The 25,802-nt window shown below is 38.5% G+C and overlaps 2 protein-coding genes across 8 annotated transcripts in view; both read left to right on the top strand.

Moving 5' to 3' along the window:
* The first annotated feature begins 6 nt into the window (after nucleotides 1-6).
* GK5 (glycerol kinase 5) lies at nucleotides 7-25,281 on the top strand. 5 transcript variants are annotated; one of them, XR_008438592.1, is made up of 17 exons: nucleotides 7-154; nucleotides 1,234-1,327; nucleotides 4,317-4,392; nucleotides 4,812-4,905; nucleotides 5,904-6,035; nucleotides 7,061-7,136; nucleotides 7,751-7,812; nucleotides 7,901-7,974; nucleotides 8,289-8,349; nucleotides 9,440-9,566; nucleotides 12,176-12,280; nucleotides 14,622-14,707; nucleotides 15,918-16,021; nucleotides 17,372-17,431; nucleotides 19,656-19,789; nucleotides 20,880-22,466; nucleotides 24,258-25,281. XR_008438592.1 is itself a non-coding variant. In XM_053986290.1 (16 exons), exons 1-16 carry the CDS (start codon nucleotides 23-25, stop codon nucleotides 21,014-21,016), a joined length of 1,554 nt encoding a protein of 517 aa, XP_053842265.1. In that variant the 5' UTR covers nucleotides 7-22; the 3' UTR covers nucleotides 21,017-25,281. The 5 variants fall into 5 exon arrangements, 2 of the variants coding, with proteins under 2 accessions (XP_053842265.1, XP_053842266.1); XR_008438593.1 differs by having other exon boundaries at nucleotides 24,386-25,281; XR_008438594.1 differs by lacking the exons at nucleotides 20,880-22,466; nucleotides 24,258-25,281 and adding an exon at nucleotides 18,002-18,123 and having other exon boundaries at nucleotides 19,656-19,736.
* The window catches only part of TFDP2 (transcription factor Dp-2), a 52,480-nt gene continuing 51,078 nt past the window's right edge, over nucleotides 24,401-25,802 (top strand). For all 3 annotated transcript variants that reach the window (XM_053986293.1, XM_053986296.1, XM_053986297.1), the window contains exon 1: nucleotides 24,401-24,427. The gene's annotated coding sequence lies outside the window, so the exon portion shown is untranslated. The remainder of the gene's footprint in view (nucleotides 24,428-25,802) is intronic.

Below are 25,802 nucleotides of genomic sequence, written 5' to 3' on the forward strand. Positions count from 1 at the left end.
CCGCGCCGGGCCGCGCCGGGTGATGCCGTGCGGGCAGCCCGACAGCGGGGCCGCCCCGGCGCGGTACGTGCTGGGGGTGGACGTGGGCAGCACGGTGGTGAAGTGCCACGTCTACGACCGGGCGGCCGCCGTCAGGGGTTCCAGCTACAGGAAGGTGAGTGCGGGCGGGTTGCGGGGCGCGCCCCCGGTCCGGAGCCCGGCCGAGCGGCGAGAGCAGCCGGGGACAGCACCTGTCTCGGGAGCCGGGCGGGGCCGAGCTTGCTCTCTCTGCCCCAGCGGTTCCGACCGGCGGGCCCCCGAAAGGCTGCGGGGGTTACCCGTCGGGGCTCGGCGTGGCCGGCGTTCGCAGGCTCTCAGCCAGCTCGGCTGGTCTCAGTGTGCGGGCATCCCCTGAGCCAGGGCGGACAGGAGCGGCTCCGCCTCCCGGGGGTGAAAGGAAACCCACAGGCCTCCTCCCCCGCGGGACCGCCGTATCGCTCACCTCCTTACTTCGGCGCTCACCCCCTCCCACCTTTCCCGGTTACCTTACCTTCGGTCACTTATCGACTAATCTCTGTCTGAACAAAACCACTTTTGTTAGTAGGGCATATCTGATTTACTTTGGACTTAAGGTTACACGCGTCCGGTCATCTAACAGCACTATGTGAAAAAGTGCCAACTTCAGAACATTAATTTCAGGCTGCTTTTGGTTCATACAGCTTGTGATTTTAGGATCAAGGCAATCTCCAGAATTAGCTGTTTTTACTGTTACCTGTTGCAATGGAAAGCTTGCAGCGAGGAGAAGTGTAAGAAATCTGTTGGATTTTGGAGATGGAAGGGGCTGCTCTCGGTGGAGCTGACCCTCCCTGACGCTGGAAGCTCGTCTGACAGGTGATCCCTGGCCTGCTGTCCACTGAGAAGCTCAGAGGCATCGACGTCTGAATTAAGCAATGCAGCAGAAACGGCTTTCTGAGACACCTGCTTTCCTGTTTGCAGCTCTGGAAGGGGTTTTACAGGTTCCTTTATTCCAAGAGGTTTGGACTTCCTTATTTCGAGGGGTTTGAGCTTCTTTATTCCCCCGGAACAGAGGAGGTCTTCTAGAGATCATACACCCATGTTGAGCAATGTTTTAAAAGTTACACTTGTTTCTACTCTTACAGGAGATTCACAAAATGAAGAACAAAACAACCGAAATTCAAATGTATTTGCTGATTTCTAGGGATCATAATAAAACTATTTGTGTTTCCCGAACAGGTAGAATCACTTTATCCTCGTCCTGGATGGGTTGAATTAGATCCTGAAGTGCTGTGGAGTCAATTTATTGGTGTAATAAAAGAGGCTGTACAAGGTAAGGGCTTAAATTTTGAGAAATTATTTATTTATCAAAATTAGTGAAGTTAGTTACTTGGATAATAAAACTATTTTCAGCTAGTACTGAAAATCATCACTGGGCACAGGACTACAACATGCTTTAAGGCCTATTAAATCATTATGTAAATTAGGGTTCTTCAGTTACCTTTTTCCTTTCATGGGGGCCAGATTAGGATTGAAGTAGAAGCAATGTGAATACTTGATTTATGCATCAGTGCCAGCACTTTGTTGCTCCAGCTCTTTATATATGCATCCTTCCCCAGTGTCTGTTCCTCCAGATGCCTCTGTGCAAGAACAGAGAGCAGGCTTGTTCCCCTTCCAGTGCCCCATTGTTCTACCACCACTGTGTGAGTGAGAATGAATGCAGGATGATGCAGAGCTGGGCTCACTTGATTGCAACCTGATATTCCTCCTTTTCCCATTCAAACTTCAAGTGGTTCTTACCATCCTATTCTTGTATTTATGTTCTTTTCTATTTGTACTTTAGCCTAAAACTTCCTAGTGCTCCACACACTGAATACATATAACTCCCTTTTCTGACAAACCTCTGGTGGGTTTTTTCCTCCCACTTTTCTGGATGCTGCTCTAAACTAGCTCTTAGTCTCTACAACTCTCACAGCTTTCATAATAATCTACCTCTAGTGTTCTGCCATCCATCCTGGATCACCTATGCCTTGTTGATGCTGTGAACCTGTCAGCTGGACCCCAGCTTGCCTTCCCACAGTGCCCCAGCCTCCTTGGCCTGTGTGTACACATTGCACTCTTTCATTCAATTCATTCAGTTCCTCCTGTTCAGCCCTTCTTGCTTGGTCTCCTGTGTTGCTCTGCCTTCAAACATGGCTCATGGCAAAACTGCTTGTCCCTTCCTTTGGAAGGCTGCCTAAGGATCAGGGAAAGTAAATATCACCAGGTGTAAGCTGAAGCTGATTATTTTGGGCTCTTGGTTTGTTTTGTCAGCAGCCACAACTGTTTGGTCATGAGAACAGCAATGCCACCTCAACCCCCAAAGACCTTACTGTCTTCCTTCATTTCCATTCTGTGGGACAAGTCAGGAAGCAAGACTTTTCAGCTAGTTTTAAAAAGGGAAGATTTCCTTGTGGCCAAGCTGCACACATTGTTGGCAAGTCATTTTTAAGTGGGTGTGTAAGCATAACTCAGAGTGCTGTCAAAAGAAGCAATATCCCCCCCTTTTTTACAGAGTTGTTTCTAGTCTAGGGCAGCTTCCTGAGTCAAATCACTGTCCGGTTGTTTATGCCAGCAGAGCTTCACCAATGTTTGTGCTGACGCAAGAGAGGGTGTGGTAGCAGGGGCAGGAATGACTGGAAGCAGAAGGAGCACAGTGACACTTGGGTCTGCTGGGCTTGCGGAGCTAAACGTGTGATTCCATGCACGTGTGCATGAGCTGCTGTAGTTCAATAATACCTAAAGGTGGAAGCTTCTGGCTGCACGGTCCCACCTCTGTCTCTTACTGTGCCAGTCCATCCAAAAGACAGAGTAACTGAAAAACATCCACGTTTGTCTTTAGGTTTGTTTTTGTCTGTAGTGGAAGTTAGCTCCACTTACGTGGGTGTCTGGAAAGCCTGATAGCTGACACAGGGAAAGTGGCGGGACCATGTGGATTGTGGAGATGGGAAGGAGTAACACATGCCAGTAGTCCTTAGTGAGATGTGGAAGTGCTTGAAAGCTGTGGCTTTGCCTGAAAAAGAAATAGTGCTGTTCCCAGGCCACCCACTCCCAGGTCCTCCTCCCGTACCCTCCTGCTACCAGCAGCACTTGTGCAGCAGGTGGAGCAGGTTGCCTTGCGAAAGCACTGGTTTAATTTTCAGCTGATTGAGGAATTGATAGCACTGCTGGCAGGAATGCAAGGACCCAGTGTAAGGGGAAGTGCAGAAGCACACATGGAGTTGGGTAGCACAGGATATGCCCTTTCTCTGTGAAACCCCTTCTTTAATTGTCACTGAGAGGGTGCTGGGTGTCGAGTCTGCAGAACATGCTCACACAAATGAGTGACTTTGCACGTGAAAATTAACATGGAACACGTTTGAGCAAGACCTACTTAACCTGTGATTTGTTCAAGGAGCTGGATTGAGAGCCCTTCAGAGTAACAGTACTTAGGGTGGGTAGTCTGTCATTTAAGTGGAATTTTTTTATGTGTATTTTCTTAGTGTAATTTTGCTTCTTTAAGTATGGCTGGAGGTAATTAGCAAGCTGACCAGAGTTGCTTTGAAAATAGCTATGGACATATTTAAGTATTTACACTTATATTAGAAAAAATGTTCTGTAACAGTTACTTGAAGGTAAGATTTCACAGCAAAATTGGTGTATATCCAAATGTACATTTTTGTACTTCTGACTTTAAAGTATACTTTGTTGCATTCAGTGGTACCTGATTTAAGCAAATTCTTTCTTAGGAATTTTGAAACATTGCTTAAGAAGTATTTAAAGTGAGACATCATTATCAAAGTGATACAAAAAGTTATGGTGTATTCATATTTATCTATTTACTGCCTGCAGGATCATTCTAGTTTTGTTTCTTTATAGAAATTCTTTCCCCAAGTCTGTAAAGGTACTTCCCTTGATGCTTTTGTTCACATTCATCCATGTGAAATACACATTTTAATTGATTATGTGGGCATATGTAATCTGCCTCCCTGTCTCTGGGATTGTTCATATAAAGTATCAACAGGCCTTTCAGAGAGTGGAAAGGGTCCATGTGCCACAACTGCTTTTGCAAAATTACGTAGGTTTGTTCATCTGCTTTGGAATCAATTGTCTGACTCAGAGCTCTCTAACGTTTCTCTGCTCTTAACACTTAGTCGAACAATTTGTAGAGAATTATATTCTTATAAACTATTATTTTCCTAAGTATTCCATAGGTTTTATAGTTATATTGAAGAAGTTATATTTTTGTTTGCTTCTCCAAATAAATGCTTTTTTTGTGATTGTCATTTATTTTCGTTTTTTAGCTGCAGGACTTCACATGAGGCAAATTGCTGGTCTTGGCATCTCCACCCAGAGAGGAACTTTCATTACATGGCACAAGTATGTATGTTGTGTGTTCTGTAAAATGAATTTGTATTCATTTGTGTTCATAGACTGGATGGAAACAGGCTGTACAAGTGTTGAACTCAAAAAGTAAAAATTGTCAAGTCACTCATGTTCTCTTGTGTTTGCACAGCCACATCTTAGAGCAGTTCAGAACAGATCCTGAGTGTGTGGCCTCTTTGTTCTTTATGCATTGGAAGAGATGAATACATACGTATTTTTAATTCTGGTGAGAAGTCTGATACTCCAAACATCTGTGTGCTGATTTAATAACTCCTCAAATCCACCAGGAGGATATGCTGTTATTATAGGAACTGACCTAGTGTTTATTGTCCTGATTGGAAATGGTGAATAATGTTGAATGTTTTGGGCAATTTGTGTTCTCTAGCTTTAATTGTTGAAATACTGTTTTTCAGGAGGACAGGGAAACCCTTTCATAATTTCATAAGTTGGCAAGACTTAAGAAGTGCTGAACTTGTGAATTCCTGGAATAACTCCCTTCTGCTGAAGGTAAAACTGTGCTAGTCTAGATACTGCTTGGATATATTAGAGCTGTTTAACTTTTATGACAAGTAAGGGCAATATATGGAATACTGCAGGTGTCCTGTTCACATGGTGATGTGATTTGCTATGGCCGTCATTTAACTGAGCAATAAGCATTTAACAAGAGTAATATTAGCATGGAAGATAGTTCTGAGAAAAAAGGTTCAGTACTGGTAGCCTAAAGTAATTATTATGGGAAAAGATACCTATAGGTCTAAGGCTCATTTTGTTACTTTTTAGTCTGTTATATTAAAACATTGCATGTTGACACCACTACAGTGTAGATTGTGAATGTAGGTAGGTCTGGGTTGGAAGTGGTTTGGGCTTTTGGTTTCTTGGCTTGTTTTTTTCATGTACCCTTTGCTGAGATTATCTATAGGAGGTACATTTTATGCTGTTTGTGGCTTGTGCTTCATACCATTAGAAGAGAAAGATTCGCTCTAAGTGCAAAGACAGGAGTTATTTTTCCTCTAAGTGAAAACTAACCATCACAGTCACAATAAGAAATTAAATTATTTGGTTTACCAGTTACTTCTTTTGTGCAAACTTGATTAATGCTTAAATTTTGGTAAATCTAATAAGTCATGATTGAGCCTGTCAACTGTAAGAGAACTTCCACTGGAATAACAGTGTGTAATGCTGTCAGCCACATCAAGCATTGTACTCACAGAGTGACCAGTGTTGTCAGTGCAGAGCAGTGGCTGTCAGTGCTCCAGCAGAAGGTGCTAAAGCAGCTTTGCTTAGTGCAGCTGCTCTTTCCTGGGGTGTGCATTGCAGGAAGGCTCTCTGTTGATACGAAGATCCTTACATAATCCTACTCAAGGATCCTCTAAAGGAGTTTTAGCTTTCTGAAACTAATCTCATGTCAGCAGCTTTCATCTGTGTTGTCATCCTTTAGAGATATTTGATCAGTAAACTTTAAAGGGCAAGATTAAAAATTAAGTAACTCTTTTCTTTTGAAACAGGTAATCCATGTTATTTTTACAGTGCTTCATTTCTTAACTGGGAATGATCGATATTTGGCACCCAGTTTTCTTACTTTTTCAACACATCAAGCTTCTATGAAGTTGTCATGGGTTTTTAAAAACATACATGAGGTAAGCTGGAGAGGGAAAAGCAATAGGTTTGTTAAGTCATAATAATGGCTTGTGACTTGGAGGTGTTCAGGGCCAGGCTGGATGGGGCTTCGAGTGACCTGGTGTAGTGGAAGGTGTCCCTGCTCATGGCTGTGGAGTTGGAACCCTTTAAGGTCCCTTCCATTCCAGGCCATTCCATGACTCTGTGACTATTGGCTGTAATTGCTTCAGTTTTGTCTTGCTTGTTCTTCTCAGAAGAACCAGAAAGGACTTTTTCTGTGTTAATGTTCAAAGCCTGTCTACCTAAATAGTAACTTACATTTGTACAATTTTTTCCTCTCATTCTGGAAATGTGTCATAGTAAAAAGCTTTCTTCATACATAAGCAACATAATAAAATCATCTTATTTCACTTGATACATTTATACAGTTAGTGATTGTACTTTGTTTTAAAGCTGTTTGCCCTCTGGTTTTGCATGATGATTTTATTTATTTTTAGTGGAACCTCTTACCTTTCCACTCTGCATTATGCCAGTGTTTTGCAGTTTCACAAATAATACCCTGCTCCACAATTCATTTTGCATTTTTGTGATTTGGAGAATGCATGTGGAGTAACTTGTGCTGGATTAATCTAGTGCACTAATGAGCCCTGAGCTATGTACTGCTATATTCATTGCTCTAACACTCACCATGCAGGACCTTGTTTTCTTTATCTACCACTCTTTCACCACTGTTACAATCGTGACTGTAAGTTTCTTTTCATAAGGCTATGATGCCCTTACAGTAGAGGATTAATTGCTTTTCTTTCCTTAGCAACAGCTGTAAGAAAGTGTTCTTATTTTCTGTTAAGAGCATGAACTTGTAGGATAATATTAGTTAAATAGCCAACTCAGCCTTTTTAGAAGAAAAGTTTACAATGAGAAACTTATTATCTGAGGACATTCAGATTACTCATGAAGACAATAATAAAATAAATCAATAAATATGCTTCTCTTAATGTACCCTGTTGTAAATACTTTTTTTTTTTTCCATGTATTTTTTTCCCAGGCTGAAGAAGCTGCCAAAAAAAACAACTGCTGCTTTGGAACGGTTGACACATGGTTACTGTATAGATTGACTAACGGTAAACATTACAGTTTCTCTTAAATATCAGTAAAACACACTGGAATCTAAGAAATTATTTTCATTACTTGTCATTTATCTCTCCTAGAATTCAGATACTTTTTTTGCAATTTGTGCTTTTGTATATTCAATAAAAAATTGTAATGTATTTACTGTTACAAAAAGAACTGCTGAATAAATTATTCTTTGGGCCTGCCTGGAAGGGAAATATTTATTCCGTGTAATCAGCCTTCTAAATGTATAAGATTTAAAGAGGACTAACAGAGCTAATTGGTGTTGATTGAAAAAAAGTACCTGTGAAGGCAAAAGAACAAAGAATTGTTAAAAATGTGGAAGAATTACAAGGTTCAATGCTGAGGACTAATGCCTGAGGAGTCAGGTTATGATTGTGATGCAGTTGATGTGATGCTGTTGGCTGTTCTAGACAGGTTTCTAAGAGGAAATAGGGTAATTAATCTGTGCACAGTACAGTGAGCAGGTAAAATCTCTGTGCTCATTGTATCATTGTGATTTTGCTCATACACACTTGATTTATATTTCATGGGAGTCAGTGAGATGTTTAAAGAAACCATAAATATTTGGATGTCTAAAAATCTTTCTCTCTTTTCATGCTAGGTTCTGTGTATGCTACAGATTACTCAAATGCCAGTTCTACAGGCATTTTTGAACCCTTTACGGTATGTGCTGTTCCCAAAGAATGTTGTTGCTATTTATTGTGCTTCACAGACAGTTGCTAATGTTTTTACTTTTTCCATTTCATTTCAGAAATGTTGGAATCCCACTTTGTGTAATCTACTTTCTATTCCAGTGTCTATTTATCCACCAGTAAGAGACACAAGGTAACTAGGAAGGCATAATTAAAAGAATATGATAACTGTTAAATTAATTGCTAAATTAATTATGATTAAGAAATCCTAAATATTCTGCACAGGCCAAGTAATACACACAAGCACAAAAAATATTTTTATATGCAGTTATACCTTATATTAAAAGTATACAAAGTCCAAAACTTTTTTACTGTGTTTCTTAAAGTGATAGTTATAATATTTTCTTTAAAATAAGTCTTTACCTTTTATGTGTGATCCAGATCCAGGCTATATGTACCTAGATTTCATTTTAACAAAAAGGTCATTTTAATGTGATTTGTTTTAAGCTTCAACTTTGGATCGACTGATGCTGAAATATTTGGGGTACCTATTCCAATAATGGCAATGGTAAGTGAAAATATTTTCTTAAATCTGTGTATTTATACTCTCTTTGGCTTTGATTTAGTACTTGCTTCTTTCATTAGTATTTTCTATTGATTCTGTGTGACTTAACTACAATAGAATTGATTGTTGAATTTTTCTCCAAAAACCCAGTCTACAACCTTAAGGGGAAGGAGGAGAAAGGAACAAGAAGGGATTTCTAGAGGTTGAGGTGCACTAAGGTTGTGTGACTAAATGATTAAGTACTTAATGTAGGACTCTAAGCTCTGGTAATGTGTGTCTGGCTTAAAATCAGTTGTTCTGTATAAAGTTATGCAAGAGTCCATTCTGGCTTGGCTTCAGTAAGAGCAAACAACTGTAAGAGTATTTGTTAATAGATCCACTTCTGGTACATTTTATCCCTTTTTTATTTTTCACTAAAAATAAATGGCAAATAACAAATGCTTTCCTCGGTAGTTAGAATTTGAATAAGAAAACTTAAAGTGATGATTTGGAGTAAAATCTGCTTGAATTGAGCTAAATGAAAAAATTGTCCCCTAGCTAACATGAATTTGTCTTGATTTAAAGTAATGTGGACTAAATCTAGCTGTAAATTTACATTTTCACCAATGCAAAAACATAAGTAAATACATTTAATAACCATAATAATGGTTGAAAAATGGAGCATGGAATAATTCGGTACAGAGGGGGTATCAAGGATAAGAAGGCAAGAACTCAAAGCTTCAACTTTCTACTTGGAGAAAAAGGAATTCAGGCCAAGCTACTCTGTTCTGCTCCCTGGGATTGTAAATGCCTCGTTTATCCTTGCTAAATATTAAACCACAAAATACTTCTTTTGTTTCCATAATGTTTTCCACTGTTGCAAGGAGTCCTACAGACACTTCACATTGTGAAGCCTGGTGTAATTTGATGTCAGTGATAAGTCTGACTCTTATAATGGCCTGCAAATGCTTAAGAAATTGTAAATGAGTCCTCTCTGAATGCTCAGTTCCTGAGTGGTTACTTGTATTCAGAACTCCAGAGCCATTTTCAAACCCAGTGTGGCAGGTTGGTAGTCGGTAGCTGACTTGTCCCATTGTTTTTGTTGGATTGACAGGTAGCTGATCAGCAGTCAGCTATGTTTGGAGAATGCTGCTTTCATCCAGGAGATGTTAAACTGACGATGGGAACAGGTGGCTTCTGGAATGTGAATACTGGAGAGCATCTCTTTGCATCACGGGGAAGTAAGACAGGGAAATTTTGGTTTTAGGGGATTTTATTCTTTCAGCTGTTCCTTGATAGCTGTTACTGCTGAGGATACACAAAAGAATAGAACAGGCCTGTGCTTTTCCTTCTGTCTATAAGTGTAGAAAAACAGCTTGGTAGTTCTTTCAGAAGAGAAGACTGTGGAAAATTGTAATTAGCAATGTAAATTTTGGTTATCCTAAAGTAAGCTTCTCAGGAAGAGAATTTAATTAGTAATTATATCTGCTACCTGCATCTCTCCTGGGTTTTTTTTTTTCCTTCACTTGTTCTTCATAGCAGTATTTTACAGGATAGGAGAAAAAAGGGATTGGTCCTCTGGCTTCTCACATCAAAATGTTGCAGTGAATCATTGCAAGTTCCTCCCCTTGAGCCCTTATGCACTGAAGCACCTGCAATAGCACAGGGTTAGAAGTTGTAAGTTTTCTTGTAAAATGGGCTCCCAAGTGTGTTTCTAGTGTTTAAAACTTTGTCATTCTGAACATCTGTGGTCTGTCAAGTAATTTGTCAGAGATAGCTATTTGTCAAGAGAGCAAACACTGAAGATGACACTGAAATAAATTTGCCTACACAGTCTCGCTCTGTCGTGTTTTTAAAGAGTTACTAATTTCAGGATGTCTACTGCTTAAAATGGCGTGGGACTGGGAAGGAGGACAGCAGTGTGATAAAGAGAATTTTACCAGCTCAAGTCTTGAAGGACCTTGGCAAATACTTGAGATGTGTCAGAACTGAATAGCATAGACATTGAATTTCCTATGAATGCAAATGCTTTTTATGCTAATTAATTATGTCATTATTATGATATTTTTACTTAGGAAATACTACATATATAGTCTGTTAAAATATAATAGCAAAAAACACACTGTAAAGTTTTTCAATTTAGGTATTGTAGTCTGATAGGAGTAACAATTTTCTAAGGCAATGCTGTGAAGTTTTTATTGCTTTAGGCTGTTACTTCTGTTAAAATTATTTTCCCTGTGTTCTTTGGCTGTCATGGTGTATGGTTAGTGGGACAAGTTAAGTGCCTGGCTTTCTTAGTGCCCTGGGCATGAAATGTAGTATGTTCAATCTTTAAAGCTGACACATGTATTTAAGACTGCAAGATGAATCCCTGCAGCATCCTTGTGCAAGCTGTTCATTAGCTGCTGTTCTAGTTTCTAGTCTACATTTAGCTCCTACGTATAACAGTTAAAAGAAAACTAAAGTAGTTTCTTCAAGAGCAGCCCATCTCACAATTCAATGATGGAATCATGTTGTATAGGTTTAAAGCTACATCTGGTAGTCTGAGGGTTCTTAATACCTCTGGTCATGCCAAGTGTCATGGGGATCCCTTCCCTAGAGGTAGGATTATGTTACACTCCTACAGACTCTGGTGTGAGCATCTTTAGGGAGGCCACGTGATGGATGGATGGATGTCCCTGTCCCTAATTAGCTGCTCTTCTTGAGGATCTTTGGCTTAATTAATTTTTTGGGCTTTTTTTCTTTGAGACTCTACCTTTGGTAAAAAATAAAAAATTTCAAGGGACACCTGCATGGATGATCTGGAGTTATATATGTTGCATTCCCCTTTCAAGAGACAAATACAGATTTTAATCAGTGCTGCTAATTGTTTTATATTGTAAGGACTAGAGTGCCCCCAGTACTAACACTAATTTCTGCAATTGCACTGGTACTCCCGTGGAACTCATTTGGACACAGGCAAACAAACTGGAGATGATTCTGTGAGGAACACATATATCAGCAAAGTCACTTTGAGAAAGCAGAGAGAGCCCCTAGATCCCTCTGATGCTTTTCTGGTCATTATAATGGTACACTGGGACTCGTTTACCTTTGTTGCATTACCCGTGATCTCTGAGTCCTCAGCAGGGCTCCAGAAAGTACAGGCACTTTGTTCACTCCAACAGTTACTGTGCTTGATTGGGTGAGGTTGTTGCAGTGATCACTGACTACTTGGGTTCTTATCTAGTGACCTGAAAAGCCATTTCTCTAGCTGAACTGCAGGTAAAACTTGTTTTCTTTTTTGCTTTCTCTGTGAGGAAGCATTGCATATTAAACAGGGAATTAAAAAGTACACCACTTTCATCCTCTTCTGTGAATAAGATCTGTGCTCTAAGTTTCTGTTACTTTTTTTGCGTGTATATGTCTGTTTCAGTTTTATGTTTCCCATCTGAGAGCCAAGCCTTCATGCTTTATGTTTTGGGTGAAAACACTTTTCCTTTTTAGAAACCATTGGGGAAAGTTGGATGGACTTAAATAGAAAAACACTGATAAATTTTTAGGTATGCACAATCTTCTATATAAAAAACAAAAGCAGGCACAGATAGATCTTCAGTTTAAAGGTGCTTTTTGGTAATTTGGTAGCAATTTTTTTAGGTTATCTTTAGTCTAACAACCTGTTGCTCAGTTCTGTTGTTATCCCATCACTAAAGTTTTAAACAACACATTTAACTTCTACCGGTGACTTCTTTAGTTTGAATTCTACAAAGGAATTGATATTTTTTAGGTGGGTTTATTGTGAGAAATGTTTGTATATGTTTTTCTGGAAACATTTATTTTAACTGAATGTTTTGTTTCATGGAAAATAATTAAGGTCTTTATCCACTGATCGGTTGGAAGATTGGGGAAGAAGTTGTTTATTTAACTGAAGGCTCTATATCGGACGTGGGCACTGCTGTAAAATGGGCTCTGGATATAGGTAACTTCTTTCATTTTATTGAGAGTGAAATATATAACTGCTTAAGAAGCTGTTTTATGGGCTCATAGTTGTGTCACTAGATTTGATTTTATTGTTCATAATTGAAGGAAGTAATCTTCATGCTTTGGACGGCAGAAATGCACAGTCCTTTTAGTAGGCACTCTGCTGAGGGTGTTTGCTGCAGGGAGTTTGGTTTGCACAATCATCTTCTCTTCAGTCTCTGCCTCAGGCCAACTAGGCTTTTATTTTCCTGAAACATTTTACTCCTCACTTGCTTTTGAGAGGTTTTGAGCTGTACATCTCATAACTAATAACAGGTTTGATTTATATGAAAATAACATGAAGAACTTTGCAAGTAACTGTTGCTTCACATGGAAGTAATGTACCTTTTGGCTGTTGTTATTATTTTGCAATGAAAGGTTTTGCATTCCAGTTTAATGACAGACTAAGAAAATACTACCTCTGTAGTAGCTGATGTTCAAACCTACTGATTATTCATAGGACAACTGTTCTCAGTATTCTAATTAGAACTTCAACATTTACTTGGCTTACTTAGAAATTTAGTACATTTTTTCCTAGGATGAGAAAAAAGTGATTAATATCTCAAACTTTGGACTTTCTAGGGAGGGTTTTCCTAAAGTGTAACTCACCACAAAATTCCACATTTCTTGAAGCTGTCAGCTTTAGGTGCATGTGTACATCTATATGCTCTGGTATGTCCCCCTAAGGGTTAAGTATGACCCAGATTGGTCCTCACATCTTCATCCAACATTTGACTAAGCCTAGAGGGTAACAGCCACAAGGCTTTGGAGGAAATTACCCAGTTCAGCACACAGTTCAATGCTGCAGACTCAAGTGTCAGTGCTACACATATAAGCTTGCTACTTCAGATTCCAAAATTAAAATGGGTAATTATCCATATGGAACTTATCTGTACTTAAAATGGGTATCATTGGTATATGCAGAAGTATAAAGGATTTTTAGGTAGTCAGTAGTAAAATGATCATGACCTACAGTTGCTAACATAGGAAAAAAAAGGGGGGAAATTTTAGAGATGGGATAAATAAAAGGCAAGCTGCTTTAAACTCTGTAACAAGTAAGGCCTTTATTTTCTGAAAATATTGTTGCAGAGAAACAGAATTCAGAAACTTTTATCAGCTTTAGAGAATGGAAAAACTTTAGCTCTACAGAAGGAATTGGGCCAAAACACAAGGTAAGCTAATGGCCTCAATAAGGGTGGTGAGGCTCAGCATGGATGAAGATGAGACACAATAATGGTAAAGGTTTGGAAATAGTCATTTCTGCAGCAAGGCAAACTTAGTTTAGTGGATTTCTTTTAGTGGAATCCTATAACTTCTAAGATTTTTGAAGTAGTAGTAGTATGTGGAATTTCAGCATGAAGTCAGTCTTACTTAATTTTTGATTTTCTGTCCTGGCATAGAGGTACTATATGTATAATTCAGTCATAGCAAAGACAACAAGAAGGAAAAAATGTGGTTTAGGTTTATTAGTCTGAGCACAGTAGAATCCATAGTTTTCCCACAAATTCATAAAGGTTACAAAGGTAAATTGAAACTCCTGATAATTTACCACGGTGGGCTTTTCAAAGGTAAGTTGAGCTAGATTAAATTAATTTACCTTTAATGGGAAAATTCACTTTTTTAGACAAGAAAAAGCAACATCTCTCATGTACAGAAGACCTCTAGTCTTCTGTAAAATCATGTTTTGTGGCCACATAAGGACATCATTAGTTAGAATTGTGGAAGAGAGATGTTAGTACAAGAATTGCATGTGAGTGAAGAACAAGCTAAAAAGGAATGTCTGTAGAGTTATGAAAGGAGTCATCTGGCTGGACAGAGAATAAAAGTAGTGTCTATCCAAGAGGCATTATTGTGATAAGAGGTGATCTATTACCTTATATTTTATCAGCACTCGGTATCTTTACAAGTGACACATGAGTATTAAGGACTTTGTCTGTAGTTAAGTGGTTGGACTGACAGTAACAACATGGGGAGAAAAAGGATGTTCTATGAATCTAAGGTTTTAGCACTCTTAGGTGCCATTATCATTCTTAATTCCCATTTATGTCTTGAAGATTAAAAGGCTACAGCACAGTAGATAGGAGAGGATCCTTTCGAGTTTAGCCTTCATCTGAATAGTTTGGGATTATTGATGTGACTGATGGACATGAAATAGAGGAGAAGAGATTGTCTCCCTTAGAACATGTAGTTTGAAAATACTAAAAAAGGAGTAGTCTCACTTTAGATGTTTTTCTCTTAGTGAGACAAAATGAAGAAATTGAAGGAAATAATAACATTCTACAACCTGTGTATCTTTACAGAACTTTTCACCAATGTAGATGAAACGGCAGAAATGGCACAGAGGACTGCTGATTCTCAAGGTGTTTGTTTCATTCCAGGTTTGCAGGTAAAAATATTATTAATAAAATCAAGATTATATTTTATTAACCCAATTAAAATTAATTTTTACATTTTTAAAGGTAATAATTTACATCTTATCACAGTATTTATTCTGTACTGTTGAGGTTCTTATTGTCTGTTGCTCATCACAATACATCAAGGCCATTGTCATATCAGAGTAATTAAATGCCATTCCTCCCCTTGAGAAAAACCAAATATGAAAATCGGTGATGGACAGGTAGACTAAATTATTTTCCCCTGGTAGCACAGGCAATGCCTGCAGAGACAAAAAACAATGTCACAGCTTTTTTGCTATGAAGGGAAGAGCTTTCATTGAGACAATACTTCTAATCACTGTTCTAAAAGAATTGATTTTATTCTGCCTTTTTTCAAGGTGTAGGTTGTAATTCATCTGAATATTTAAAAGTATCAAGATATTAGCAAGATTGCAAGTCCTGGCATTATGAAAAGCAAAGATAATACTTAACCACTACTCCTGGGAATGATCAAACTCAGTATAATAGACTTCTCTGTTAGAAGTCTTAGTAACTGTTTGGCTTCAGTGATACGAGCTCATCTCTCGGAGTGTTGCTGAAAGTTTGAGTTAACCATACTCAGTTTGATCATTCCCAGGACTAGTGGTTTTCTATGAAGAAACTTAACATCTTTACCTTACCTTTGTCCAAGTTCTGTATGCTAATAGAACAAAGCAAAGAAAAATTTAATTTCTTCTCCAGATAGCACAGCTTCCTTCAGTGTCACTGATAACAGGCTGTAGCATACATCAATAAAAAGTATTATTGTCCTTTTCAGTATTACTTCTGAAAGTCAATTCATTTTTTTTCAGGAGTTCAGGAGGGGGTGTGTGTGAAATCTTGTTAGAGAACAGCAATATCAGCAATATGAGTGTGCCCTGTCCTAGACAATTGGTGTACATTTTAAATGTATTTTAAAGGGAAATTGTGTGGATTAGTCTTTTTTCGTTTGTCTGATTTGGAAGAAGTCACTTAAACATTTTGCTGTTGAAAGAAGCAATTTAAGCTGTTTGCTGAGTAAGCTAAAATAACACTATATACCTCTTACATATTGTTCTCAATTTTCTTCTTTCACTATGCTGCCTGTAATTGTCGTAAGTTATTTTTTTCTTACTCTTTAACTTCTTTCACAAAAGCCTACAAATACTATTCACTGAACTCATGATGACATCTTTTCTGCAGGTTTCTGGGGATGACCCATATTTATGTGCCTCTTTCATGGGGCTGAAACCTTCCACTAACAGAAACCATCTTGTTCGAGCTATATTGGAATCTGTAGCTTTCAGGTACTGCATGCTAAATTATCTGGCTTGTATTTCCTTATGTTTGCTTTTATTTAGATCATCAGTGTTAAATGGATACATAGACTTCTGCAGTTTGTACAATACACTACTGTTAAACTGGAAAGGACTTCCAGCTGCTTCCTTGTTTTTTAACACTTTACCAATAAATTTGTGTATATTTGTTAGTTCAGAGTTTTTCTCATTATTAACCACATAGAGATTCTGAAATAATGTTGTTTTCTGCATGTTTTAAAAGTGTTTTCTGTTTAGAGTTTGTCCTTCCTCTCCTGACAGTGTTTTGTCAGAAACTGTAGTCCTCTCCAGCTGTGTTTAAAGTATCCTTGAAGCTGAAAGCTTTATATCAGCTTTTGTTTAAAGTTTGAAATTTTGGTGTTTTATAAAACAAAGTAACAGGCCTTTTAAACGTCTTAAAATATGTGAATGGTCAGCAGCTTCCAGATCTGTGAAGACTAAAGATGCCACTGCTGGTCACTGCTGATACTACATCAGTATGTCACTGCTTTGCCAACGCCCAACATGCCGCAAACTGGAGCTGAGCATGGATTGAGCCTGGCTCACACTGCGCTGTGGCCAGTTAGGGAGCACTGATGTGATTCCTTCCATGTAGTCAACAGCTTTGCTTTTGATGCCTTAAAGGCATCACTTTGGGCATAAAAATCTCCTGCAAAGACCTCAGAAAAGATGTCTGGAGGAGGGCAGCATTCTGAATTGCTGCAACTGGTTTCTAATGCATTTTCCTTCTCCACTGTAAGCCTGAACATGAGATGCAGTAATTTCTGAGCTGACATATGGCTGTCTTGAAAAGGATGTTAAGGGATGTTAAGAATTCATCTATCTCATTCAAATACTGCATACAAATAACTAGAAAAAAGTAGAGATCCTTTGTGTTTAGATTTTCTCCCATTAAATGAAATGGTTTCAGAAAAAAGTCAAACTTGAAGGCTTCAGATATTCCCCTTACAGAATAGCTGGATAAACACCAATTAGCACTGTTGGCCTACTTTCCTCACTCTAAGCCACTTATGTCAACGATTGCATCTCTAGAAACCTATCAGTAACTTTCAGTGGGAAAAATGAACCTTCTACAGTGACTTGCTACAGAATGGGCCATGATTTAGCCACACTTTGCTTTTGTAACAGTAACAAAGACCAAACATCAGTTTCAGTGGGTTTGGGTTTTTCATTTATGCATTCTAGAAACTTTTCAGCTATTGCAGCTGTTCTAACAGAACTGAGGCCTTTCTTGCCTTCCATTTATTTTCTGACTATGTAGATAATGAAAACACTTTATGGAATATATAATCATTAATTCAACTCAATATTTTTTTAAAGAAACAAACTGCTTTATGATATCATTGTGAAGAAGGTGCACATTCCTCTTCGAACTATTCGGTAAGTTCCCCGTAACTCTTAAATTAGATATATGAGAGTTTGATTTTAAACAGGTTTGAGCTTTATTATGCATTTTCTCTTACTGTAAAAATTCTGCTGTTCAGAAGTAGATGATTTCCAAGTCAAATGTTAATGTAACTGAGGCAGCAGTAGAGTCTACCTATAGCTATTGGCCTAGGTGATTGTTAGTGGGGAAGTAATGAACTGCTCTAATTATTAGAACAAAAATTAAAAAGAAGGCATATCCATGTTTTCAGGTAGCACTAGAGTGCATATAGCAGTGCCTACCACAAAAATCATTCTACCCTTTGACATCATTCTTTCATACTGACATTTTCTGTGTTGGGTCTTTCACAGACAATTTTTTGAAGACATTGGTTAAAACTGGTTCTATTTGTGAGGGAAAGAGGGAGATTAGTTTTAGAATTCAATTGTTAAGACATGGGTTTTGCTTTAGTCTTTGAAGAGCCATATAAAATTTAGTGAGGTAACTGTAATCCCTAGAATATGCTTGCACAACATTTAGCTGAATTAAACATTGCTGGAAGAGCACATTTCACATTTTGATAGGGACCTTCTCTGAGTATACCAGTTGTCTGAAGCTCCAGCCCTCTGAGGCTCAGAAAATTCTGCAACAAAATTCCTCCCTCGGACAGCCAGGGGTCAGCATGGCACTGCAGTCAGGAGCAGAGGTGAGCGTTCCTATCCCTCCTGTGCCTCTGCAAAGGAAGAACAGACTGGCAGGCATGTCAGAATCAGACTCTCAGTGGGAAAAAAGAAAGAGTACAGAAGTGGGAGGAGGTAAAAGTTTTTGCTTTCCATCACATAGTGGGAGAGAGTAGGCAAAGGGGAAGAAACAGCCAGAGGTGGGGGTTTAATGAAAAGATGAAAAGTACCAGAACTTTGATTACTTAGGAAGCTTTTTAACATAGAAAGTTGCTTTTTAAAATAGAAATTTGAAAAGTCACATTAAAAGTGCAAACTCTTAAAAAACTCTTAAAATATGGGAAGTATAGAAGTACAGCCTAGGGAGCATTAGGCTTCTGATTCCATTTACATTGCAATATAAACCTTAAATTGTATGCTCTTGTTATTTTATATAGTGTCTGTATTACTTAACTAAAATCAGTAGCAATTCAGCTTGTGGATTAAATATTAAAACATAATGAGACACACAGAGTGGGGTTCTCAGTAGGGTTGCAGACTGCTCTGCCATCTTTACTTCTGCACATCTTTTGCATCTGTCAGTTACCTTTGATTTTTTTGTTGTTGTTTTTATCCAATAAATGTATTAATTCCTTTTTTAGCTGTTGTCCTGTATTCCTTGTTCCTTCCTGGTCTCTGGGCATTGTTTTCATTTGTCCTCAATGGGTTCTTATTATTTCTCTTTGCTTGTCTAACCATCATCAAGGAGAGCACAGAGAGCCCTAAGCTTTAGCCGACATGTCCTATAACTAAAGAGTTTTATTACCTAACACTTTCTATAGCAATAAACACTAGAGGTCTTCTCTGCACCACATTTGATAGAACATCAGCTCCATACATGGCTGGTATTAGAGTACAAGAGCATAATGAACCTTCTAGGACATTTCAAAGATAGGTTTTTGTTAGAGTTATTTTGTTTGCAAGAGTAATTACTTCAAAATCTCAGATGATTTAAGATCAGCACTGATAAGTTCTCATTTTCTCCATTAAATTGGTCTCAAAGTAGGAAAATAGACAGATGGAAGCCTCATTCTGAACTTCCTGTTAAAAAGAAGCAACTCTGAAGGCATTTTAGCTAACTAATATAAAGCTTTGGTTTTAAGGAAAACAGTACTTCTCCAGATCTGAGAACACGTGAAAGGGTTTGTTTGGTGTAATGGCTTTGACTGTTGTCATCTTGTGGTGGTAACTATGTAAAGGTTCTGTTATAAACCCTAATATTTCAGCCAAGAGGATGTATAGTTTTAAAAGACAGAACTTGCAGAGCTTTTGATAGTGTCCTGTGTCCCCGTCTGCCTATCATTCCTCTCCAAGTTTATAAACTATTTTTTCCTTCTTTTTTTTTTTTTTTTGGCACCTTGTTCTGTCCTCTAAATTTACCCATAAAGTGGAAATACATTTGTGCATGAGTGACAGGAAGATTTATGCATAAGTGTGAAATACCAAACATTGTTTTCTGAAATGCTGGCAATAAGCACTTAACACATTTTTTTAACTACTTCTTTCTTTCTCCCTATAGAGCTGATGGAGGTGTCAGTAATAATAGTTTTGTCATGCAGATGACATCAGATTTAATTAATAAGAAAATAGAAAAACCTGCAAATGCGGAAATGTCTAGTCTTGGTGCAGCTTTTCTAGCAGGCCTTGCTTCAGGTATGTAGACATTAAAAAGACTTTATTTTCCCCTTTATAATGCATGTTGTAAATACAGTAGAAAAGAGATCAGACTGAAAAAGGGCATAACTTCAAATAATTGTAACCCTTCCCCCTAAAGGATTACTTTAGCCATTTTTGTGAGAATCTAAGGTAAATAGTGTTTATGTTTCTCTGTACCATTAGAAGGATGTATTACTAGAGAAGAATATGAGCCCTGTCTTTGCTGCCTCCCCTTCCTTGAGTCAGACATTCCATGTCCATTCCATAGTGGTGCTGCCTTGGGTGCTGCTTGCTGGGGATGGACCATGTGGCCAGGGAGCCACCGTGCTCACCTGCAGCTCTCACTCCCACTGAGGCTGTGTCCTGTGCTCTGTGAACACAGCCTTTATCCTTTGAGGCTTTCACAGGAATGGAAGTACAAATTAATAATTAACAGGAAAACCAGTTCTAGTCACACAGAATTGTTTCATATTGTTAACAAGACTGAAAGCTACAAACTCTTGATGGTTTTGCTCAATATGCACCTACAAAACATGTTTTTGTTGAAGTGCTTTGATATGTAAATAACACAAATGAAGGTAAAAATTATATGCTTGGGTAAGACTTACTCAGCAATTAAAAGTGCAAGAAAGTTGAGACCCTTGACAGACAAGAATGATTTAATAACATAGACAGATAGGAATCTGTAACACCAGCTGTTTCTTGCTATTGATGCAATTTTTAAGACAGTAGGAAAGCAGCTAAGTCTTGGTTTCTGTGGCCCTTCTTTGTTGAGAAGGACCTGCAACCAAAAGCACTTTGTGGATGAAACCTAAGGGAACTTCAGTATACCAGAGCTGTTCCTTGGAAATTGTCCCAGTTAAGCAGATGCGCTGTTGTCAGGATTCCAAACAAGTGGATCCTACTGGAAAGGATTTTCACAATATTAAAAATATGCTTCCCTCTGAGAAAGTTGTTGGTAGAGTAAAAAGAAAAGCTGTCATTATTTCTTACTGTGTTTCTGCTTTGGATCTCTCGGAAATAGATTAAAACAACTCAAAAATAACATATTTGCAGTTGGGCTGGAAAATGAATTTTCTGTTTATAGGATTTTGGACAGACAAAAAACAACTAAAGAAGCTAAGGCGAATAGAAGCAGTGTTTGAGCCCCAAAAGGATTCAGAGGAATACAGACCTGCTATGGATGCATGGCTGCAAGCAATGAAACGCTCACCACACTGGTAGAAATTTGTATTTTAATTTTAGAATAATTAAGACGGTTTAATTATTATTTTATAACATCCTGACATTAACAGGATAGCAAAAAACCATAACTGGAATTTGTGATGGTGTGTGTGGTATTTCAGTTCCCCCCCTGCTGCTGGATTACTTACCATAGTGTAATGAACCTTCCCATCATCCCCGTGGCAGCTGTGGTCCAGCTGCAGCATTTGTGTCCCTTCAGTGACCTCCTCTGGGTGGCCCAGCTGCTCAAATCCTACCATGTACTGCCCATGGCTGTTTTAATTGTGATGGGTTTTTCACTGAGCAACTCGCCTCCCTTCGGATCTTTAAAATCTTGCATATGTTCACCATCAAGGAAGGGTAAAAGGCACATTTACTCCCCTAGGCATTGCTATGAAACAAAATGATTGTTGGGGCTGGGTTATGAGGAATTCTATTGCATACAAAGACATTGTTTTGGTAGTAGCCTGTTACCACCTTTTGGTTGACACCAGGCACTGTGATCACGTTATTTGTGCACTAGATCAAGATGAAATAGAAAAGTAAATAGGCTTTCAACACTCCATTTAAAAAATCCAGGATGTTTGTAGCTGATACTTTGTAGCTAGCTTGTAGCTCAATTCTTAAAAATTTTATAAAGACCAAAAGCAACCTTATCTGGAGTGGCCAGCACAGATACATTAAAACTAGTTCAGGTATGCTATCTAACTTGTAAATATCCGTACTGTTAGTATCTTTAAGGCCATTTTTAAATACTATTATTATTAGCTAAAAGGGAGTAAAAAGTTTATTTTTGAAGCTATAAATTACTTTTGTATTTTTTAAACAAATAAAATATAATTAAAGAAATGTGTAGCTAATTATTCTTATATAATTGCTTATTTCTAATATTAAATTATTGTAATTTTCTCAGGATTATGTGTAAATCAGCTTCCAAAATGTAAAATGATTAAACATTTTAATTTCAGAATAATACCAAGTTCAAGCTGTGGGTGATGTGTATTCCATAGACACTGGAGATAAGAAACGTTTATAGATTTAACATCATTGAAAGAGAGCTGAAGAACTATAATTCATTTTCTTGTGCTGATACACAGAAGGTCAAATCATACACCATTTCCTTAGTTTCCTTCAATCATGTACCCTGAGTTGGAGCATCTCCTCTAGCTGTGTTCAGCCTCCATGTCATTTACTTGTCAGCCTTAGCTTAACGTGCCATTTTTCTTGATCTTCTGTTACATTCTGCCCTTCAACCTGTGCTACATCTTGGCAATTTTCTTTTCTCTGGGTATCTTTCAAATTCTCCTTAACCTTCTTTAATGTGAATCCTTAAATGAAGCGCAGAAGCAAGTGTGTCTGCTGAATTCTAGTAATATGCCAGGCTGTAGTGCCAAGACTCCAATATTAAGTCCCTCAAAGAGATTCCCTCCACTCCTCCTTCTGCTGTAAGGTAAGATTCTGCAGTTACAGGATATGTGAAACAACTGCTTTGCTTTAACACCTGTATTCAGCTTGGGACTTTCCTCTGTCATCACAAAGTCACTGCTGAAGAAAATGTTCATTAGCAAGAAGGTTCTTTCTCCAAGGCCAAGCAGAAAGGCTTTAAGTCTGGCACTCTGAGCAGAAGTTTGTGCCTCAGTCACTGTTATTCTACATTTTGTTCTCATTGAGGGGGTTTAGTTTGATCAACATCTGCTTGGGTATAATGTCTCCCTACTGCCCATTTGTTGAAGGCTCCTTGACTTAGGTTCTCTTGGTAGCCTGGAGGTTTTGCTGGGCTGAGCAGGCAGTGTTGCAGTGCTCCCAGACAGAGCTCTAATGGGAGTTGAACCCGATTCTGTTCAAATCACTCTGCTGAAGGCAACTCTGCACCATGTGCCTGATACTCCCCCTTTATGTGGTGATGGTTTTCACCCTGGCAGTGGTACAACTAGAGAGAGAGAAGATACCCGAGACATTATATAGTCCTCTTGCTCCAAGTGGTGTCCTAGAGGACACACTCTGGATAACCATTTTACCATTGTCACTGTTTACTTGAAGCAGGAATTTAAGCTGTTTTCCTTTCACTAACCTAAAATCTACAGCAGAGAAACTTCACTACAAATTAAGGATGTGAAAAGGCCTTGGTGTATTTACCAGCTGAACCTTTCAAATGGCCTGCAGAGTTGTGAGTTCTGTTGTGGAGAGGTTCAAAGTAGGGAGTCAGGCTCTGAAACAAGGATGCCTGAAAATCTCCCAGGATGGACCAACCTTTGGAGATAAGAGCATTTGCCACAGCTTGTGACATGAAGTTGCCCAAAGACTGAGCAGACAAACTGACATTTTGAAGAAATTTGATTAGTGATCAACACCTCTTTTGCAAGAAAAATTGATTTTACTTCCCAGGAAATCCTTAATGTGATGTTATCTAAAAGTGGTACCTGATAATTGATTTGAAATAAGCTTTAGATACATTTTTACAGGTGCTGTGCTGTCTCAATTTTTGCTGCACAGAAGGGCATTAAAACCAGTTTAGAACCTCACTCATACTAACTTTTATTTGAAATATGACAGCTTTTACTGCTGTCTTTTTGCTTGTATTTAATTTTTTTGTCTCAAGGTTGTTTTCATCAATTTGGAAAGTATATGCAATTTTACATTTTCTATCAGCTGAGTTTAATAGTAAAGGTAACAATACAAAATTACAAATATTAACTAGGTTACAGTTTTGTAATTTTAAGATACTCAGTTGAAATTTAATATTGTACATGGGACTGGACAGCAATGCAGCTGATTGGCATGTGAAGATTGGCAATTCAGTTGAGATGTGTTAATGATCTCTGGGCATTCTGCCTTCACAGATCCCACCATGCTGATAGTAGATAACGTCGTATCAGTTTGGCAGTTGTATTGTTCATAACATATAGTCCTCGTAAATATGTGGGGACTATGTGGCTTGGAAAATTATGCCTCATAACAATCTTTCTATTGTTGGAGGAATCTTGCTTCTATTAGATTAATTGTTGTATATCAAGGGAAAGGGCAGATGAAAAAGTCTTCAGATAGTTGAAAATAATGAGCAGCTGTACTAATTTTGTTACATAGCTAAAAAAAATCAAGTCAGCTGTGTTAAAAAGCTTACTGTAATAAACTTAACCAAGATTTTTGAGTACTGTTTTCTTTTAAGCAGTATTTTCTGCTCTACTCTAACAGCTGATCTTATGTAAAATTAATTCAGTTGCTCTCATTTGTTTTTAACAAGAGCATTTAGACTTGCTTTCCTGTCAGGAGAAAGTAAAAAGAGCAAAATACTGAGTTGCTGAAAGCCTGCTACCTTCTACTGACATAATCTCTGTAGCAAGATCCTTCAACTAGTCCCACTGTTTCCAGGATCAGGGCACAGCACAAGAGGCTCACCAGTTGAAGAGAAAGGTAAGAACCCTTTCCTGCCAGTCAGTGGGATTGTGTTACTGGTCTGAGCTAAAGAGTACAATGGTGTGAGCCCCTCCTGAAACAAAGAGGTGACAATCCTGCAGGTGAGTCGGGGAATATGGCAATGCTCTGCCCCAGAAGCTGGGAGTGTGTTAGTTTAAGGCTTTATGGGGAGTCAGGGCAGGTTGAGCAGGAGAAAAGGGGTGGTGGTGGAGGGGGAGCCTGTTTTAGGTTAATGTTTGTGCAGGTTATCACAGCAAGGGCTGTGGGCTGGCAGGAAAGCAGTAAAACTGGCAAATACTGAAAAGTGCTGTATTATGAAAGGGGAAAGAGGTGGCATCTAGGAGGGATCTGACTGGCCAGGGGGAGCAAGGTGGTGTTCTAAGGCTGAGACATCAGTGGCTTCTGGAGGGACACACGAGAGCTTCCTGCAGGGCAGGCATAGCTGCTCAACTCACCTTGGCATGTCTAAAAAAACCCAATTCTAAGGGTTTTTTTTTCAATGCAGCCTTCATTCTGGGGTAAAATTTGGGATTTGTGAAAGTTCTGAAAGACTGTGTATTGGTTTAGAATGTTATGTAAGTAGCATACTTAACTCATGCAAGTTAGTCATTGTTTTACCACCTTCAAACTCAATAGTGTGTGTATATATTTAGATGTGTAGATGTGTGTATATAGACTTTGTCTGCAGTTTGCTGTTGAAAGCAAATGCAAACTACAGCAGTGACCTTCCTTCTGTTTCTCTCCTTGGGGGTTAAAATGGCTATTTTTCATGTTGATAATCAGTTCCAGTATCTGACTTCAGCTCATCAGTGTTTCTTGCAAATAAAGAAAATAAACCATTGAATCAAAAAGAGATCTGTGAAGCCAAGGTGTCTTTATTGAGGCTGGGTTCAAGTATTTGTTTAGCTGTGGTAACTAATCATAGTGCAGTAAACCAGCCAATCTGGTTGCTTCTTGTTTGCTTCCTTTTGAAGGTAGTGTGTGCCTTCTGCACTTCTGCCAGGGCGTGTGTCAGATTGGTGGTTGTGGTTGTACCTGTTAGAGGGGACTCCGAGAGAATACACGATTGTTTGCATATTTCTATTGCTTTTGTGAATGTATCTTGCATAACACTGCCAGTATTGATAAAAGGTCTTGGTACATGTTATGGAAGTGTTTTTTACAGGATGAAAAGAAACTAAAACCACAATCTGCAAATTCCTAGGCACATGCAAGATTTTCAGTCGCAAACTGCCCCATTGAAAGAAATATAAAGGTCTTGTTTGCTAATATTGCTAATACTCCTTAGACTGACACTTAGGAACTCGACTTTATAGGCTGAACACTTGGTTTTTTGATGTTACTTTCCTTTTTAGTGAAGGGGACAGGATCA

The sequence above is a fragment of the Vidua macroura genome, chromosome 10 (assembly GCF_024509145.1).
Source record: "Vidua macroura isolate BioBank_ID:100142 chromosome 10, ASM2450914v1, whole genome shotgun sequence".
NCBI lineage: Eukaryota > Metazoa > Chordata > Aves > Passeriformes > Viduidae > Vidua > Vidua macroura.